Source organism: Melanerpes formicivorus, unplaced genomic scaffold (genome assembly GCF_026170545.1).
Source record: "Melanerpes formicivorus ecotype bairdi unplaced genomic scaffold, bMelFor1.0.p_v2 SCAF_98, whole genome shotgun sequence".
Classification (NCBI taxonomy): domain Eukaryota; kingdom Metazoa; phylum Chordata; class Aves; order Piciformes; family Picidae; genus Melanerpes; species Melanerpes formicivorus.
Window position 1 is genome coordinate 1012410 of NW_027142450.1, and position 18900 is coordinate 1031309.

General features: G+C 39.6%; 1 protein-coding gene across 1 annotated transcript in view; it reads left to right on the forward strand.

The window, feature by feature from the left end:
* Window positions 1–18900, forward strand: part of ARHGAP22 (Rho GTPase activating protein 22) — a 136085-nt gene that overhangs the window by 1824 nt on the left and 115361 nt on the right. The window contains exons 2-3 of the mRNA XM_068166214.1: window positions 12116–12315; window positions 18113–18200. Of these exons, the coding sequence (XP_068022315.1) occupies window positions 12116–12315; window positions 18113–18200 (288 nt within the window). The remainder of the gene's footprint in view (window positions 1–12115; window positions 12316–18112; window positions 18201–18900) is intronic.

Below are 18900 nucleotides of genomic sequence, written 5' to 3' on the forward strand. Positions count from 1 at the left end.
CAAAGGTTACAAAACAGGACCTAATCCTGCAAGGTTATTCCATAGCTCTTGTTCACAGGAGCTGCAAAATGGCAGTGCTGATATGCTAAATGCTTCTTGAAGGTAAATGTCCCACCTTAAAAGACTGAGCTAAATGTGAAATTGTAGTTCACGCTCCTTGAAATCACAGTTGGGAAGTTTCAGATGGTAAAAGCAGGACAAGCAAAGTACTATGAAAAATGTAAGACTGTTGCTGAAAGCATCAGTAAGGACAGGAGATCTGCTGCCAGCTGCTGTATGAGCTTTTCTGACTTCTCAGAGTAGATGATCTTGAAGGTCTTTCCCAATCTGGTTTATTTCTATTCTATTCTATTCTATTCTATTCTATTCTATTCTATTCTATTCTATTCTATTCTATTCTATAGTCTGCCATTGAGGACTTAGTTGTGTAAGGGCCAGTATGACTTCTCTGAGCAGAAAGAATCAAGAGAAGGGAAAAAGAAGTATTCTCTGGATACAGCCTGACAGAAGGTAGCAATAACACTGAATCTAGGGACAGTCACATATTTCTTGTGGTTGAATTTCTCAAACAACTTTGTGTGCACATCCAGCTTCTTACTTCAGAATGCCTGCATCTGCGCAAACAGGAAGGCTTCATTAGTTCCCCATGTATTTCTGCATCTCTGCTGAGAATGTACCTTTAAATCTTCACTTGTGACATCTTATGCCATCAGTATTTGTCTGACTTGTGTCGCTTTTGAAAATGCTGAGTCTGGACTTGAGCCTGACATTCAGGGTATAGTTCTTAATATCTGTGAAAGGTATGGCAGAGAACAAAGATGATTTGCCTTACTAGAAGTAACTCTCAAGTGCAATTCAGTCCTTGCTGTACCTTGAGCAAACTCGCAAACTGTAACCAAGAAATGTGTTCAAAGGTGCATTATGATTTCCCAAGACCTAGGAAGGTATAAAATCTCACAGACTGAAAATCTTAATGTGCATAGGAGGGCCTTCTGGAAAATCATTCATCCTGGCTAGGCCTGAATGGATTTTGTGTTATTTCACAGCAATTGATGGAGTCCAGGATGTTGAAAAAGGTTACTGCAATGGAAAATATCTATTTTTTCACATTCTTTCTATGTGGATGGGGCGTAGAAATCCTTCTAGAGTGGAGACAGGAGAATTTTTAGTATAAAGAGCAGAGAAGGCAGTTTTCAGAATGTATCTTTCCATCTCAAGAAATGCAATTTTTGTTGTTAAGAAATGGGGGGGTGGGGGGAGAGGGGGGAGGAATCAAAGCATTTGGTCTTTGGTATCAAAAGTCCCAGCATTTGGTTCTTGGTATCAAAAGTCCCAAACAAACAGGCTACAAGTGCCCAGTTTCATTTAAATGTGGTGAGAAATGGAATCTGGACTGACTTCAAGTTTATGCATTTGTTTTTCAGTAAGTGTTGTGGTGGGATTGTCCAATATAGCAAAAGATGTAACAGGTCCTTGGCAGTATTCCTGTCTTCAGCAGAGTCTTTCTCGCTTCTGTAGGTACTAGGAAAGTCTTCTCTCCTTACTAGGACTTTATACTGTTGGGTGACTGGTATTATGGAATTACCTGCACTTCTCTGGCCTATTATTTTTGTTTTAACTGTGGTCATACATGTGTTACAGTATGATGAAAATTTTCTTCATAGTCATAATAATTAAATTTTTGTTTGTTTAATTAAAACTTAGAGATTGGGAAAAGTGATGTGAGACATTTTGGCTAGATAGCTTGCTGCAGATGAACTGCTTTTGCCTCAGGTACCTTTCAGCGTGGCTGTAGTAGAACAGACTTATTTCCTTCTCCTCCCTTTTTTCTTTCTCTGAAACTTGTCAGAGTTAAATTCTAATGATAAGTGGCTTTAACATACATAAAATGCTTCTAAAGAAGTTATATAAGAATGATGCCAAGGAGGACTTCAGAGGGTATTCTGGGAGTATTGCACACTTGCAATGTAAGCTTCAGGTGCTAGCAGGAAAGACAGCTAGGTTTTAATATTCAATACTTGTGCAATAGTGTCGTATTTTTTATGCAAGTGTTATGTCTTTGATTACAGAAGCATGAAATCCCTATATTTAAACTGCTTTCCTGTGGCAGTAAGGATACATGATTGCAAGATTTCTGCATCAGTCTGTCCTCACATTATAGCTGCTCTGCTAAATCCAAACAGATTTGAAAGCAGAAAGTGAGTATCAAAGTGTATTCAACTTTTATAAACTCAAAGAAACTTGGTGGCACAATGAAGGTAACTGTACCTGTACACTTAGGGACAGCTGACACCTAGTACATAGCAGAAATAGATGTTCTGAAAGGAAACAACCAGTTGACCATCCGAAAGACACATACTGTCTCTCCTGTAAGAGCACACATATATTCAAGTTGGCCAAAAAGCTAAGGGATATAGGAATGCATTGGCTTGCCAGGGATGTAGAAAAAAAATATGTATCTGAAGGAAATGAAGAGATAGCATTGTGTATGTTTGAAGAGCATGTAAAAGAACTGGGGTTTGTGTACTAGAAGAACGTAAAGTAGTAATCAAACTTTCTTAATTCTGCAGTCTGAAAGCATATTGTTTAATACGAAAGTCAATGACAGTTATGAGAATTACAGTAGTACAATTTGGAATCTATGTGAAGGTTTAAGGCATAGAAGTGAGCTTACTCTCCTCACTGTATTTTGGTTATGTCATGAAGCAGTCTCAGAATAAACAAAAATAGAATTCCTTTTAGATTAACCTAGGTGGGAAATTATTTTCAGGAGTGGACTTAATGCTCTCCAACCACTAATGGATACTCAGTCCACAGGATCAGAATAGAACTAGTCCATAACAGAGCCCCCTGAACTGCCTGTGTAGCATGGATATTAGTTGCCTACCATTAACTGACAGATCCATTTTGAATGATCTGCACTGTTTGCTAATTTAGACATCTCCAAAGCTGTCAGTCCCAAGATGTTTGTATTCAGGGCTGATAATTTTACGTTAATCCCATTACTTAGGTGGCCAAAAATTCACAACCATTGTATCTCAGAATTTGGCAATTCAATATATATTTACTGGTATCAGCATAAGAAGATGAACATACTGGTATGAAATTGTAGGGGATGCCTCCAGGAACATTTTTTACCATTCCAGAAACATAGGGTGATTTGTGCCATCCCTCTAGGGATTTCTTGCCTAAAGGAAATGACATTATTAATCACTTCTTCAAGACAGTCTTAATCACAGCAGAAGGCTATCAATCAGTCCTGGTTTTCAGGAGTTCTCATCCATTCTGAGTTTGCCAGGCTCAGGAAGAAGCGTTGATGGTGATGATGATGAATGACATCTAAGGAAACGTGAATTAGGCATTTTTAGACCAGTGAAGGTGACCTCTGACACTGTTAGAAGATGCTGCTTGTTCAGAGTTATATTTGGCCAGTTAATAATTCTTCGGTATCACCTACACCCTTTGGGTTCCAGGAACTGGACCACATCTAAGAGGCCAACCTACAACCCCAGTAAAAGGCACAGACAACTGGACTGTCACCTGGACTATCTGGCAGAGCTGAAACAAGGACCATCAAGGGAACAAAAGCCAGTGGTTAAAGGAGATTTCAGAAGGAAAAACAACAACACACAACACAACAAACAAACAAAAAACCCCAGTGTGCAATTCAGTGTGTGAAAGGACATAGCAAAGAGATGAAACGAAGAATGACATAAATATGTTTCATAGGGACCCAGAGGTAGACAAATAGTCCTAAGTGCACTCTGACTTTTTTGTTTACCACAGCATCAACCCTCTAGCTTCTGACTGCTCTCCAAGTCATCCGCACAGAGAAGGCAATCCTCATGCCCCTCACACAATAGTTCAGGGTCATTCCTCTGACACTAAGGCAAATTTGTGGAACCTTTTCCCTCCACTTCTGCAGAGGCCAGAACTATACTGGAGCAAGCCCTAGACCTCAGAGACTGCTCGGTGCAGGCAGTTTCTCAGGATGTAGTTTATTCAAAATCATGCTGTGTGAAGACTCCTCCTTTCACTGGCCAGTGAAAGGCAGAAAAGGGGAACTTTCCCATGTATTTAGCCCCCTTAACAAACCACAGCATAGCATCTGCATCCTCTTAGATCTGCAAAGGGGAACACCAATGTCTTCACAGTCCCATGCTGCATCTCTGGCTTAAGGGACTGGATGATCCACGCAGCTATTGCAGAGCATGTGGGCGGCCAGCCCCTTGGCACCTCCAGCTTACTAGGCAAAGAATAACACTCCTGGAACCAAAATAAACAGCTCTGGAGCACAAACTGCTCCAAACCATTCCTTCAGCCCTTCACAGCCCACCAACATTGCTGGAAGCAACACTGATGGTTTGGTTTATGGCTCATAGTTTGTGAGGTGGAGGAGAAAGGAGGCTGTAAGGCAATGGAGAAGAGAAGGTGCATCAGCTGTGGCCCTGTCTGTGGTGTGAGCCTAGGTTTCATCATTTTGCTTTGGAGGAATGTACGTAAAGCTTCTGAATTGAGCTTAAAATCCTAAGATAATGATATAGGGGCAAATATTAAGGGAATGAATGGAAGGAGGCACTGGGGCTAGAGCTGGTTGCACTACTGGATTAACTACCCTGAAGGCAGGAGGAAGCAATAAACTCAGATGGGAGAGCTGGATGTCCCTTGTTACCATGTCCAGCCTTAGGGAGGCAAACGAAGCAAGAAATTACTTCTGCCTCTTGGTACTGGGTCAGTCTCCTGGCACTGCACTGCTCTGGTGCAGTGTTGTGCAGCAGTGAGCTGCATTATCAGCTGTGTGCTGTAATTACTTTGTCTCTGCTGTCCTGGTTTGCTGGCCATGTACAAACACAGAGAGGGTCATGAAAGTGATGTTTGTGCCATTCCTCCAGACACAGGTTCAGATTTCCATTCTTGCTTTCCCTCTCTTTCTACATAGGATTTGTGATATGTGCTGAAGTACAGCTCTTGACAAAGGAAGCTTTCTGTCCCTGCCTGAAGATTCAGGCAGAAAATCACTCTCCTTAAGAAAAGCCCTGAAAAGTTCACAGGCAGGCACGATCTAATTAAGTACAGATAATCTGAATTTGAAATAATGATCCATAGCCTCACCTCCGGGGAAAGGGGCATTGAGAAAAAGCAGTAACTCAGCTTAAAGGGCAACTGAACTGCTGGGGAGACAACTTGTAGGGAGGGATTGGAATATTAAAGAATTAAAACCCCATAGGCTCTCTAACAACCCATTGAGTGAGTACAAGGTGATAATGGCATGGTTGTGGAGAGCATGGTGGAAGCACTGCAAATGTTAGCAACTCTCTGCTGAGAGGATAGTCACCTGCTCTTAGTGCCTATATAAATGTAATTCTTTTCATTGCAAGATTACTATCAGAATTACTTTTTTCCTTGATGGTTTTCCTTTTGTGTTTATGGTAGCTAATAGACAAGCACAACAGCATAAGAGCTTGATTTATTTTCTCCATCTCTCTGCTTTGTGAGATGTGGTAGTTTGAGGTGCAGTGATAAAGGCAGTTGCACGCTAGCAGGAAGAGGAAAGCCCCTGATGTAATACGAGCCGAGCTACAAGAGGAAAGGATCTGTACCTAGACTCTACCTTGTGTGTGTTTATAGCATTTAAAACTTACATAGGTGAGGGAAGCTGCTGCTGACAGTCTTTCTAATGCGTTCCTTCCACAGAGTTTTTCTGTATGTCCCTTGTGCCACAAAGGTGAGCAAATTGGTCTTTATGAAGAGCTAAAGAGAGGAGATGCTAGGTCTTCGCTGTGGTTGAAAAAATGTCACTTGTAATGGCCTTCCTCTTAAATGCAGGTGTCAAGAATTATTTATTTCAGTAAACTGGTATTGAAGCTTAAAGAACAAATCTGTAATATAAGGAGATAAATGACAAGGAAGCTATGTTTATTCAATGGTGACAAACAATTCTGTGATGGGAAAATGATTGGGTTTGGGATAACTGTTGGTGCAGGGTTAATTAATTCTCCAGTGCACACCTCCAGTTTAGGAGGAGCAACCCTTACCTTATTAACCAGTGATACCTTATTAAAATAATTATAGGTAAATATTCTAAGTTGGGTACATAGGTTCAGAGTATTAATTCATGTAGGAATAGGAATTCCTGGATTTCTGATTTCAAATTACCCACCTGTTGTACAGAGAAGGAAGCAGGCTTTGTTTGCACTTTGGAAATAGGTAAAACAAATGCTGGAAAATGAACACTGAACTGTGCCCTGAGAGGTAGGATATGAATTAGTATCTCCCTGATATTTGGACAAGGGAAATATGAACTATAGTGTTATGGCTGAATCTGGGTAAGTTTATTGGTGAATGTGGCCATGGTACCACTTTAGTCTTTCAGCCAGTTGATAGCAAAAGGCTTTGACAAAGTTTTCTGTACTCATTTTTTTTTTCCCATCTTGAATAATTTTTGGAAGTAATATCCCATGGAGCCTGGCAGACAAATATCTGTTGCTCATAACATATGTGCATGGTACAAGTGATGCTGGCTGTCACTGTAGTGTCTGAATAGCATGGACCATGTGCTTGGCATGGCACAAACATTGGTATTTATTATAAGCATGAGTGACTGGAGGGCTTATGACTATCTTGAGTTGTTTTGCTGCAGTCCACTTATGGTGCTTTTCCCTCAGTGAGACAGTAAGTTTTGAAAACTGCTTCCAGTGTAGTGCATGTATGTCTTCTCTTCCAGACAACATTAATTTTTCCTTTAATTTTCTTCAGTAATATCTGATGGGTGTCCATGGAAATGGTTTTCTACTGCATCATATCCTCTCATGTTTTTGTCTGAATCAAAAAACAGTTCAAGAAAATGAGGCCAAATGTAACACATCATCTTGGTCTATTGAAGTGTTCTGAATAGACAAGTGCAGCTTTTTTGAAGTAAAGTAGCACAACCTGTTCTTACAGTAGCGTTCTGAATGTGCTAGGTGTCCTTCAGGTCACAAAATGTGAGCAGGCAGGTGGCTGTGTAGCACTCTTTTGTTTCTGCACTGATTACTACTGCATTTGTCTTGAGAGAATGAAAAGCCCTTGCAGGTTTCTTGTAGCTGAAATCCTTCTAGTTGCCTACACACATCACCAACTACTTCAAACAGTCTGCCTTTGATTTCTTTGCTTATTGTGTTTCATGATGCTAAATTCTCAGATTTTGTTGAGGAAGTATCTTGGTTTCATTTATGCTGACTGGCTGTGGTATCTCAGCAATCAAATTCAAACACAAATACAGATGTGCAATTGACACAGAAAACAAATCTAATTCACATCTTTCGTTTCCTACAATTTGCTGACAGGAAATTCAGTATCTCTTTCTAAAGCATAGGACTCTTGGATTTTCAGTGCATGCATTTTTGAGGCAAAGTTTAAATAAAATGAAACAGCTGAGAATTTTGTTTATAGTATATGAAACCGCTTCCCTTTGTGGCTGGTAGACAAGGGCTATGTCAGAAATAATATATAGTGTCACTATGTCATGAGGCTGAAGAAACACTAGAGCAAAGTGCCTTCACTGTAGGAGAATGTCAGCCAGAATCAATTATAATGACTATACTGATTTAAGCTAACTGCCTATGAAATTTCAAAAGATTACAACTTTAATTGATATTGAATTGCATTGAGTTGATTGATTTCCACATCCCCGATTTAAGTAGATATTTATTGATTGCTCAAATCTGTAGTGATGCTCAGAGCTGTGAGTGGGAGAAGGAAAGCAGAAGAGATTGTGTAATGTTGCCAAGCAGGACTGAGTTCAGGAAAGGGGTTAGTATGGATAGGAAAGAGGTTGTCTGTTGTTACATACATGTTTAGCATAGAAAGTGTATGTAATGAGAAAATGGGAAAGTTTTGCTTGGGGGCAGAGGAGCTCTGACAGAATTGCATGGTGCTCCATTAAAGGGGCAAGGAAGAAAAATGGAGAAAGAGTAGCTTCAGATAGGGCTGTGTTGGGATGGGTATAGGAATTGTGGTCTCTGTAGGGAATGGCAGCGTGGCTCCACCTGATTTGGTCCATCCACTCCTTAGGACAATTTTTGAGTTTACTATTAAATACGTGGCAACCAAATGTAGAGATTTGGATGGGGAGCAGATTTAGTGTAGCCCAGGCATATGCACTGCTGACATTGGTTATTGCTCCTTTGTATTCTACCTTCCATCTTCATCTAGGTATGAGAACTTTCATATGCCAGTGTCACTCCATTTATAGGAGTATTTTCAAGTTCTGTGAATTCTAATCCTTGCTTTCTAATTATTTGTCATCTCAAAAGGTAGGCTTGACTCATTGTTAATGGCATGGGTGGGGCAGCAAGGATATATGTCTGCCTGATCCATTGTAAACATCCTGTGCTGTAATTGCCCTGTTTCCCTGCTTCTGAGTGAGTATGCCCTGTAGTTGGCATTTTGGTACTGCTGCACTGTGCAATTTTTTTTTTTCCAAAGAGACATTTAATCATTTTTATGTTGATTTCTGTTTTGAACTTACATGTATGGCTGAATCAATAATCAAGTAATGAACATGTGAAGAGCATAGGCAAACTGTGTGGTGTTATTGATAAGACATTACAGGATCAAAACTAGAGGATGTAAAGTACTTGCTCAGTTGTTGTTAATACGATTTATTGATTTGTTTCTTCCTTATGCTCTGTTGATTCCATAACTCTGTAAAGTAGATGAGCAATAAGATATATCTACCACTAAGAATCAGGGGCTTAATGTACTGGACCAGATTATAAAAGCAGATATTTTGATCTCAGTGGTGTGAGAGTTCTGCTGCTTTAAAGGCAGGCTGTGTTCATTTGTGAAAGTTTTCTTCTGACCTCTGTGCAATTATTGTGTTCTCTGGAGCATGCAATATAAACATCAATACTGTTAGCAGCCATAAATAATTTTTCCTTCTAAAAGTTTCTATCTGATCCACGTTGTTAACTTACAGATGGGGTTGCTAAGTATTGCCTAATGAAATTAACTATTGTGCTCATGACTAGAGAGAGAAAACTAAAACAGCATGAAGAATTAACTGCCATATCAACAGACTAAGAAATGGGGTTGCTTAAAGTAAAAATACTAAAGCTTATATTATCCAGGGACTGATGGCAAAAGCCTTAACTCTTCACTATAACAAATAATTCTTAATTGTATAAATAACACCAAAGAATGTTTGAGGAAAAATATGAGGTAGCATACGTTGGGTTATTCTAAAGCTAGACATTTGATGTCTTTTGTGAACTCTGTGTCAACACAAATACTAAAGTAAAGGTGATAGACTTCCAGTTAAAGAAATCTAATTTCTTTTTAGGATCGGGGTAAAGTAGAAGAGTATATATATAATTACATGCCAGTCAGGAGAAGTGAAACCTCTGGGAGCTGCATGCTTAGTCTGGAGAGCACTGAGGTGCTTCAGTGTAGAGATAACTAAGATGTTACTCAAGTACAAATTTTGGTGGTATTAGACAAATTGGTTAAGTTAATAGCCAAAATGTTGCCTAAAACATTACAGTTCCATTTGGAAAAAGTTAGTACTTTGTGTGGTTTTTGTTGTTATGGAATAAATGTAGAAAGGAATCTGGGACAGTGTAAACAAAATTACACCTTGGTCCTTGCTGTAGTATGTGGCCTGGGACAAGGTAGATGTGGTCCCTTCAGCTAAAACCTTGTGGGAATCTGTAATAGAGATTGAAATGTGAAATGTGTTCTTTTACTAAATGCCCACGAAATAGGACGCTCCATTTCTTGGCAGTGACGGGAAGTGGAGGGAGATGAAGTTGTTCTCGTAGTTTTTGTAACTATCTGCTAGAGGGCACTGTGTTGCCAGAAAGGGAGGCATTAAAGCCTAAGGCTTCATGGTGAAAAGGGGTTCTTTATATATTTTGCTGGAAAGAAAATGACTGTCTGTGAGAGTTCAGACTACAGTGAGTAAGTTTAGACAAAAAGTCTGAATACATCAAAGACTGATTTTAAGTAATTTCTGTATTAAGGTTTGTGTTTGGTGGTTGGGCTTTTTCAGGTTTTGTTTGTTGGGTTTTTATTATTATTATTTATTTGGCTCTGTAAAAATCAAAGGGAGATGGATCACTCACACAAATCTGAGATGTGCTGGTATGCTTCACTAATATGGGACTAATGCTGTATATGGTTTCATTCAGCAGGGAGTTTTAGCCAAAAAAGGGAAGTGTCATTCTAAAAGAGAAGCTGGGATTGTTCAGCAGCTTTTCTTATAACATTCCAACTTTTTTATAAATTTTGAAGTAAAACTAAAAACCAAATAAAGGTTTGTTTGTTTGTTTGTTTAACCCAGATAGTTGTAGGCAGCATAATTTACCTTAGCAATTCAGGAAAATCAAATAATAAAAAAGAAACAATCCCTTCTGCCTATCAGACAGGGCTTTCACTGAGTTTGAAACTTAAGACCAACAAAGTGATACCGCCTTCTGCCTATAAAATTGGTATGTTGTCAGAGACTATCCTAAATGTCTGCTGAATGGTTACAGGAAAGGTGAGTTTAATTTTCAAGCTGAAGTGGGGATAGAAGTACATGATACTATACAAGTGGAGACTTCTGTCACTGAGACTTTTTGCTAATGGATGATGTGGTACTATTTAGATATGCCTTTCAATGGCATAAGTGTTCAGTGTGTAAAAGTTCTGGCTTTGTACTTCTTTCCCAAGCAGAACATGATGGCCTGACTTGACAGGTTATGGGGAAGGACCAATGTGTTCTTTCTTCACTGGCTTACAGTAAGGAAGCTCTCCAAAGATCTGACCTCAGTCTCTTACCTGATTCTCCTTCTATTTCAGCTTGCTTCAAAGAAACAAAGAAATAGGATCAAGTTTAATGTTGCTTTTGTGATTTTAGCAATTTTTTAAAGACGTTTTTATTTCCCAGCTACACCTCCACTTTATTATTTTTGTTTGACATATATTGTCAGTTACTATGTTATCAGTTCCTTCACTGTGCGATGAGGCACCAAAGGCAGAAACCAGTCAGGTGATAACATCAAGGTCACTGTGGTTTAGCTGGTCCCAAAAGAGGCAAAACTAGACAGTACTTTGAGAGGTAGAGGGTGGCTCTTTGTTGTGATAGGCTGAATTTACTGTATCAAGGATGCCAGAATAAGAAGCTGGCAGGGCTTTTAACTGCAGCAATTTGCAGTGTTAATGTAAAACATCAGTGTTGTAGATTACTGGTACTGTCCTGTAAACTGTAGTCCTATTTCAAGTGGGCAATTATAAATTGTGCTTTAAGTTAGTTGAATCTAGAAAATGGGAAGGTAAAGGATCATATTAACACTAATGAAGGGAAATGGCATGAGATATTTAATAACTTCTTATTAACAAGATGCTTCATAAATCCAAAGCAAGTAGAGGTGGAAAAGACCTGTGAGGCCAGCTAACCAATCCATTCTGGAGGACTGGCTTCCTGCCTGCAGTATATAATCATTACCTGCCACTCCAGATTAGCTTTAAGTACTGTAAGCCCAGTGCCACAAAATATCTCTTATTTTGTCTTTATTTCCATTGCTTTTTTCTGCTTCAGTGTCAGAAGGCCCTGAAGAGTGAGGTGACTAATAATTCTGGATAGCTATGTTATCTATATGCTACTATTACCTTTTGGAAATTTTCTCATTTCTATTTTTGTTTCTGTGACAACTGGTTTCACAGACTCCAGTAGCGGTGTGTGGAGTGAGAATATTTTCTTATGCTCTCTCCTTCCTCATTTTCTGTCCCATCTTACCCACTTACAAATCCTCACAGGGTAAAGATCCTTTTAGGAGAGAACAATATCATTATTCCCATGTGGAGCTTGAAGGCAGTAATGATTTGCCACAAAGAAAGGTAATGCAAACAGTAGAGCCTTGGCGAAAGTATCATGCTACTTAAAAGATTGCTAGAGTGAGTAGTACCTAAAGTTTATGTTTTCCTTGTGTCTGATTATCATGAAATTGAATGTCTACCCTGAAAAACAAGTACTTAGGGAGCATTCATGCAATAGTCTGTCCATCTCTGAGCAGAAAGTATGTAACAGTTGTTTAGCCTCTCTCTGTGTTCTTACTCCCCATTTTTTTAATTTACTCTGTAATTGCTTTTTCAGCCCGGTCAAAGAGTTTGGTGATGGGTGAACAGATTGGGCCTCCCTCCAGATCTTCTTCTCCAAACCCTCAAGAACGTGTGCTAAAGTGTGGCTGGCTGAAGAAACAAAGGAGCATTATGAAGAACTGGCAGCAACGGTGGTTTGTGCTGCGTGGGGATCAGCTCTCCTATTATAAGGATGAAGAGGAAACTAAACCTCAGGTATGACTAAAGAACTGTAGGACATATTGATTTGGACTTCTGTATAGGTCACTGCCTTGATTGACAGTATTTCAGTTGCTCTCCAGCACAGCCAAAACTATACACGCTTAAGGAGGGTCAAAGGCAGGAGACAGTGCAGGAAGACTTAGTTACTAGGCAGGAAAGGAGTAGAGCTTGGGAGACAGCCAGAAGGTGTTTATTTAGCTGCTAGGGCATACTGACCTCCAAGGCTTAATATGGTCATCTGTGATGCTGCATTTTGACGGTAAGAGCTATGGAGTTCCAGGCAGGAGTGAAAAACCTTGCTCAGTCAGCTGAGACTCGTTATCTTCCAAATAATCCATTGTTAAGCAGAGAAGTGAGCCAGCTGCTTAGGGATAGCTTGTGTGGGTAGAGTACATAGATTTTTGTTACCATTATGCAGGGCTTGATAAAGGGCTCTAATATGTTTTAGCATGTTTTATATATACTTGGAAGTTATTGTTTTTCTATGCAAAATTTAGAAGAAATAATTTACATAAGGCTTTGTGTTCTGTGTCTGGAGGGAGTGCTTGTCTGACAGCAGAATGGGAAACAGCGTGACCATCTACAATGTGGGGGGCAAAGCCCCAGATTGATGCCTGCCTTTATCAAATTTTTTGAACTTTACAGGGCATGTATGAACAATTTTCCTGGTGGAAACCACTGTTTAAATCCTAATGTAGGATATGCATTTGCCAGTAGCATAGAGCCATCCCATAGTACACTAGGGAAAGAAGAAGGACAGAGGAAAGGAATAGGATCAGAATGTTTAGGAGCTAGCAAAGAGAGAAGTTGTCACCTAGGGGTTAGATAACATCTATTAAATGATAATTGAATGAACTGAACCACAGCAGGACTACTGGAAATGGTAACTTTAGATCAGCTGTATCAGTTTGTCCATGGGACAACAAATGTGTGCAAGAAAGCTTACCAAAGTACATTTATTCTCGCAAAAGACTTAGGAGATTCTAATTAACTGTGTGTTGATTAGCTGTAGGGCAACTTGCTGGTGATAAATGGTAATAGACAGTCACTATGCAAGTTTTCCATGGGCATGTGACTGACGTGTTTACTTGCAAATTTTGGTAGTGAATGTTTTAAGTTAATTTTAATAAGGTGAGCATTGCGTAAGTATGTCTTTCAAGCCAAGCATTAATTAATGGAGTTTTTTTTACTAATTCTTGCTGCTTCACATCCCTTCTGTGAGTGTGTTGGTGGTCTAGCACCAATTTTTTACAATTAAATGTGGTTCTCTAAAACAAGTTATAACAACAGGATAGCGCTCCTGCACTCGGGGCAAATGCAAAGCTGAGAACATTGCGGTTGTCAGTCTGCACCCAACACTGAACTTGGGTTGATTTTCTGCTTCTCTGAGCCTTCTATATCTACAGCTTTTTGAGGGGGTGTGGTATGCTACTGAATGGGACAAAGCTTACAGCTGAGGTTAAGAACTTCAATAAGAAATTCTTCAATACACTTGTAAAATATTCTGGTAGTATTTGAGCTACGACAGCTCCTAAGCTGTTGTAGTACCTTATTCTTCATATTTGATGTAGTCATTGTTTTGACTGCCAGGCCTCTAACCAGAGTCATTGAACAGAGGGAATGTAATTGAATAAGCCAATATCCCTGTAGTGCTGCCTCCTGATGAGTGAGTACAGGCATTACAGTGACAGTCAACCTGCACAATATCATCACCATCCACACACTCATTATAGTCTATTGAGCTGCTTGATGCAGCTGTGTGTTTAATTGTTATGCATAAGTTTCATTGTAGAGTGAGAATGGAAATGAATTTTCCCCTGTGAACCTGACACATGAGGATGTTGACTGCATATCTCACAGTTATTATAGATAGCCTATTGTGTAAAAGCTAGAGAGACTTGAACTTGATGATGGAACTAGTTGTATTAAGGGTTCTGCAATCAACAGCTGGATTTTTCATTTTTAAGACAAGCTCCTTAACTTCCTATGTAATACGTGGGGAGAGCTGAGCACTGAACACAAAGAGGAAGGAGCTGCCTCAAACAGTCATGTTGGAAAGGGCTTCTTTAAACTCTGTCCCTTCTTGCCATACATTTATCACTGGGGTAAGCAATTTTGTGTGGGATGATACAGGACCATGTGCTGACTACTCCTGTAACAGCCACAAACTAGGATTTGCATCTGTCTTCAGCAAGGGCTGTATGCATCCCACAGGTGATACATACTTTTGGAACCTGTAGGCAGCTATTGCTCGGGGTTCTCTGAAATGGGTGATGGTGCAAGTATGCCCACATGTCTTAGGAAGATAGATGTGACCCTGGGACATCTTTGTTACAGGCCATGTAGGTATTTTAATCAGTTGATATCCCTAATTTCTTTCCACTCTGAAGGTACTCATGCTTCTTTTAAAACTTTCTGTTTAAAATATTAAGTATGGCCTGAAGCTTGTGTGCAAAACCTAAACCATTAGCTTCAGTGAAATTCCCATTGATCTTCTGCCTGCTTGATTGTTTATATGTACCCTAGAAAAGGGTCATACTCTTCTTCTTTATCTGAAAAAGTCAAGAATCATAACGTTTCAAAAGAGAAACCTCAAACAATATTGTTCTGTTGTATTGACTATTTTTATGAAAACCTATGCTTCTGGGTCCCTAGAGAGAACTGTAGCTATCCTCCTTTTGAAAACAAAGCTGAAAAGATGGAGCTGTAATCTTGTGACAGTTCAATGGCTTAGGCTTACTAGTGTGAAGAGGAGTTACTCTGCAGTCTCAATGGATCAAGTACTGTTGAAGGTGTGTCCCTATGTCTGCCATATGACACAGCTGCACAGTCCACTCCATCAGACTAACTTCTGTGCCAAAGGTTAGAGGGTGAGCTTGCAGCCCTTGCTTTTTTGGAGTATTTTCTTCAGTGCCCTCATGGGGAAAGGGGGGAGGGGAGAACTAACCCACTAAGAGCTTTTGATGCTCCCACTAACTCTGTCAATATATGTGTGGGTTTTTAAAGTAGCTTTGGGTTTATTTCTATTCCCAGGGCAGGAGGTAGCCTGTAGCTCTCCTCAGTTTCCGGGGGAGCACAAAACACTCTGCAGCTTATTCATTAAACTTTCCTCCAATGTCAACTTGATATGATAAAAGGCTTTAGTGCATCCACTATGAGTTTGAATTCTATACTCTGGAAAACAGAAGAATTTTCTAGAGTGTGTTCTGGCCACTGGGCTCTAAAGATGTTGTATATTATACTTCTCTGTACAAGGTTGCAATAATTTGTGATGTATCTGCAATTTTGTTGTATTGCCTTTCCAGTGTTTTTCTGTTATCTTTGGAGAGCATTCAGTGTGCCTTCTGATTTCAGTGAAGCTCAAAGTAAAATTGTAGGATAATGAGACTGGGAGAGAAGGATACTGAAAGCTTTTGTTGACCTGTTTCTCCTTAATTTTAAAATTTGCAATGATTCTAAAAAAAACAACCAAAAAACAAACAACCAAACAAACCACTTGGTGTGAACTTTACCAAGCACCCTCCTAAAATGTGTTCTTCAGTCTCACATTTCCTCTAGGCAGGGGACAGGAACTGAGCCCTGGCACTGTTTTGCAGCATTACCTAGAGGATTTGGAGCCAACTCTAGCCAGTGAACAGAGATAGCAACAATGTGATCTCCACATAACAGACTTTATAATGGGGTACCCAAAAGGGGAAGTGAGAATAGCAGGATAGCTGCATGTGTAACATGAAGGGGGGATCATAACACACAAACTTGGTGAATATTTTTGTCACACTGGATATCAGGAGAATATTAGTTGAGGTTGGGAACGGGAGTTAACTATCTGTTAGGTAATACCTAGTAACAGTGGGACATTTTTACATTTCTTCCTTACCTCCAAGGGGTCTGTGTGAGCCTGCACGTGTGTCCTCTCAGACTAGCTATAGGTTTTCTAATTTTTCTAATCTTTTCTTGTCAGTAAAATCCACATAGTGGTGGTCTATTTTCTCTGCCCAATCTTGGGTTCACTTTGCAAGTTGAAGGAGCAAAGCAGCACTTGCATATGAAGCTTCAAAATGGAGTTTATTAGCTGCTAATGAAGAGGATTTTGATTTGTTGTCTTGGTTTTTGGAATGCCAACATGTAAGCTTCCGTTCCTCAGAGCTTATTTTCTAGCTGAAGTATTTTCCATCTCAAACATTACTGTTCTGATAATTTATCTGTAGTAGTTTTTAAATGTTCTGCATTCAAAGAAAAGGCTACAACTTAATTTAAAATGTATGTAAGGTGGCTCCTTGGTTTATTGCAGTGTTAGTAGTGGGAAATATCCAGCAGAAACCAATTACAGAATACAGAATTAACCAGGTTGGAAAAGAACTTTGAGATCATCAAGTCCAACCTATCATCCAACACCATCTAATCAACTAAACCATGGCACTAAGTGCCCCATCCAGTCTCTTCCTAAACACCTCCAGTGGTGGTGACTCCACCACCTTCCCGGACAAGGGGCAAAACCAGGGATGTTCTGCCATGACCCATGTAATGAAAAATAACACCACTGGCTTCTCCATTTTATGGAGAAGATTGCAAAGGTTATAAGGTGGGTTGTCTTCTGTCAGTTGAAATCCTGGATTATCTGTCACTAAATCCATTGATAATATGGATCTGGAAGTTGAGAATGTGTAACTGGGATTTGTTGCGATTATCATCATTATCATGCTCCAATGCATCTTGAATTTGGCTGCTACCAGATTCGTTGGAGAGAGTGTAACTGCATGTTTACTAGAGATATGTGTGAAAACAACTGCAACAGCTTTTTTTTTTTGCTTTTTTTTTTTTCTCCTCATAATAATAGATATTTTAGACATAACTTCCATTTCAAGGCAGTTCAGTGAAAGAGCAGAAGCTGCTGATTACCCACTTCATGGCTTGACTTTTGAGTGTCACAGTACTCGGTACCTTATATCTGTCTAACTGTGTGTATATATCCTAAAGATGTTAGCTGAAAACATTTCAAACTATCAAAAAATAAAACCAAAAAGTGGTGAAACAGTGAGGTCCAAATAGTGTTTTCATTCTTGTTCTACTCCTGTGCCTGGACAAGAGCTTCCTGTGGTTTTCCATATTTTTCCACAGATGAAGAGTATTTTCTTAACTTTGAAGATGCTATACCACCAGCTATGCAGAATTCTCAGTAGTATACATTGTATTAATCATGCTAGGACTCAAGGTGAAGATTAATCTGAATTCTGGCAGCATCTGAATTTAGGATGTAAAGGGGCTCAGAGTTCTTGCTAGTGAAACTATAATCTCTTGGATTAAAATGTAGACCCGTTGCCTTGTAAACCTGAATCAGCTGTTCTTCTCCAGTATCTCCTTGCAAACTTCTGTGTCCTGAGAATCTCTGGAAAACAGGCTATTATCTTCACTTGCAGACAAAGATTTACAAATAGAACTTCAGGCACCTCATTGCTGCAGACTGCAACCAGAAATTGAAGGGTGAAGGAAGAGTAGATGTAGTGTGAGAGCAAGCCTTTGCAAGGAATTAGTTATTGAAACTATGGAGAACCATCCATATTCAGAGCATTTTTATTCCAGAGGAAAGATCATTTGACAAGAAGTGTCCTGTGTTAGAGAAAGCACATGAGGTAGGTGCATGACCAGCTCAGTGTTTTCCAGATCAGAAACGTGGAAAGGAGATAGACTCAGTGGAAGGGTGGATCTTAAATTTGTTGTATGTTATGCTTATCTCCTTTTCATCATCCTCTTTGTGGCCTTTCCCCTTTCACAGTGTTTGTGTCGCTTACAGGGTCTGATACTACTGCAAGGCAATCAGGTGAATGAGCTGCCACCTAATCCAGATGAACCAGGGAAACATCTCTTTGAAATTGCCCCAGGTAGGTCAGCATTTCCTTGTACTTTTTAACACGACATCATCTCATTCCCATTGGTTGTCATTGATGACAACTGAACTATACTGATCACTTCACTTCTAAGCACTCTGATACATTAGTCAGATTATCTTGACAGATTCCTTGATATTCTGTGCTGTGGATGTAATTGCTGTTGTGATACCTCAAGAAAACAGTAGCTGAGATGCATCATGTTCCTTGATTTTTCTGTTTCGGGGAAGTTCCTTGCCTGGGGTGTTGTGTGGTCTCCCAAGTCTATGTGATTTTCTGGTTTTGTTTTGGGTTGGTTTGTTTGTTTGTTTTTGATTTTTTGGTTGGTTGGTTTTGTGGGAGAAACTGACACAGAGCACAACTCAGAACTTGCGGAAAAGGGGCACCCAGTATCTACATGTAATTTCTTTCATATATAGTAATCCACTCCAGTTTGGGGGGGGGGGGTGGGTAGGAATTAAAAATAATTTCAGAATATTTCACTTTTGGTTAAAAGATTTAAGAGAATAGATCATCTGCCATGGAAGAGAGAGATGTGAAAGCATTTGGATTGTGATTATGAATGATCCCATGTGTTTTGGCCTGATCCAATATAATTAGCTGAACCACAAACTGACTTGGTTGAGTTTCCTGCAGATTTGCAGATTTATGCTTTTCCAGGTGGGAAAAATAGTAATTCCACACTTCCTGCCCA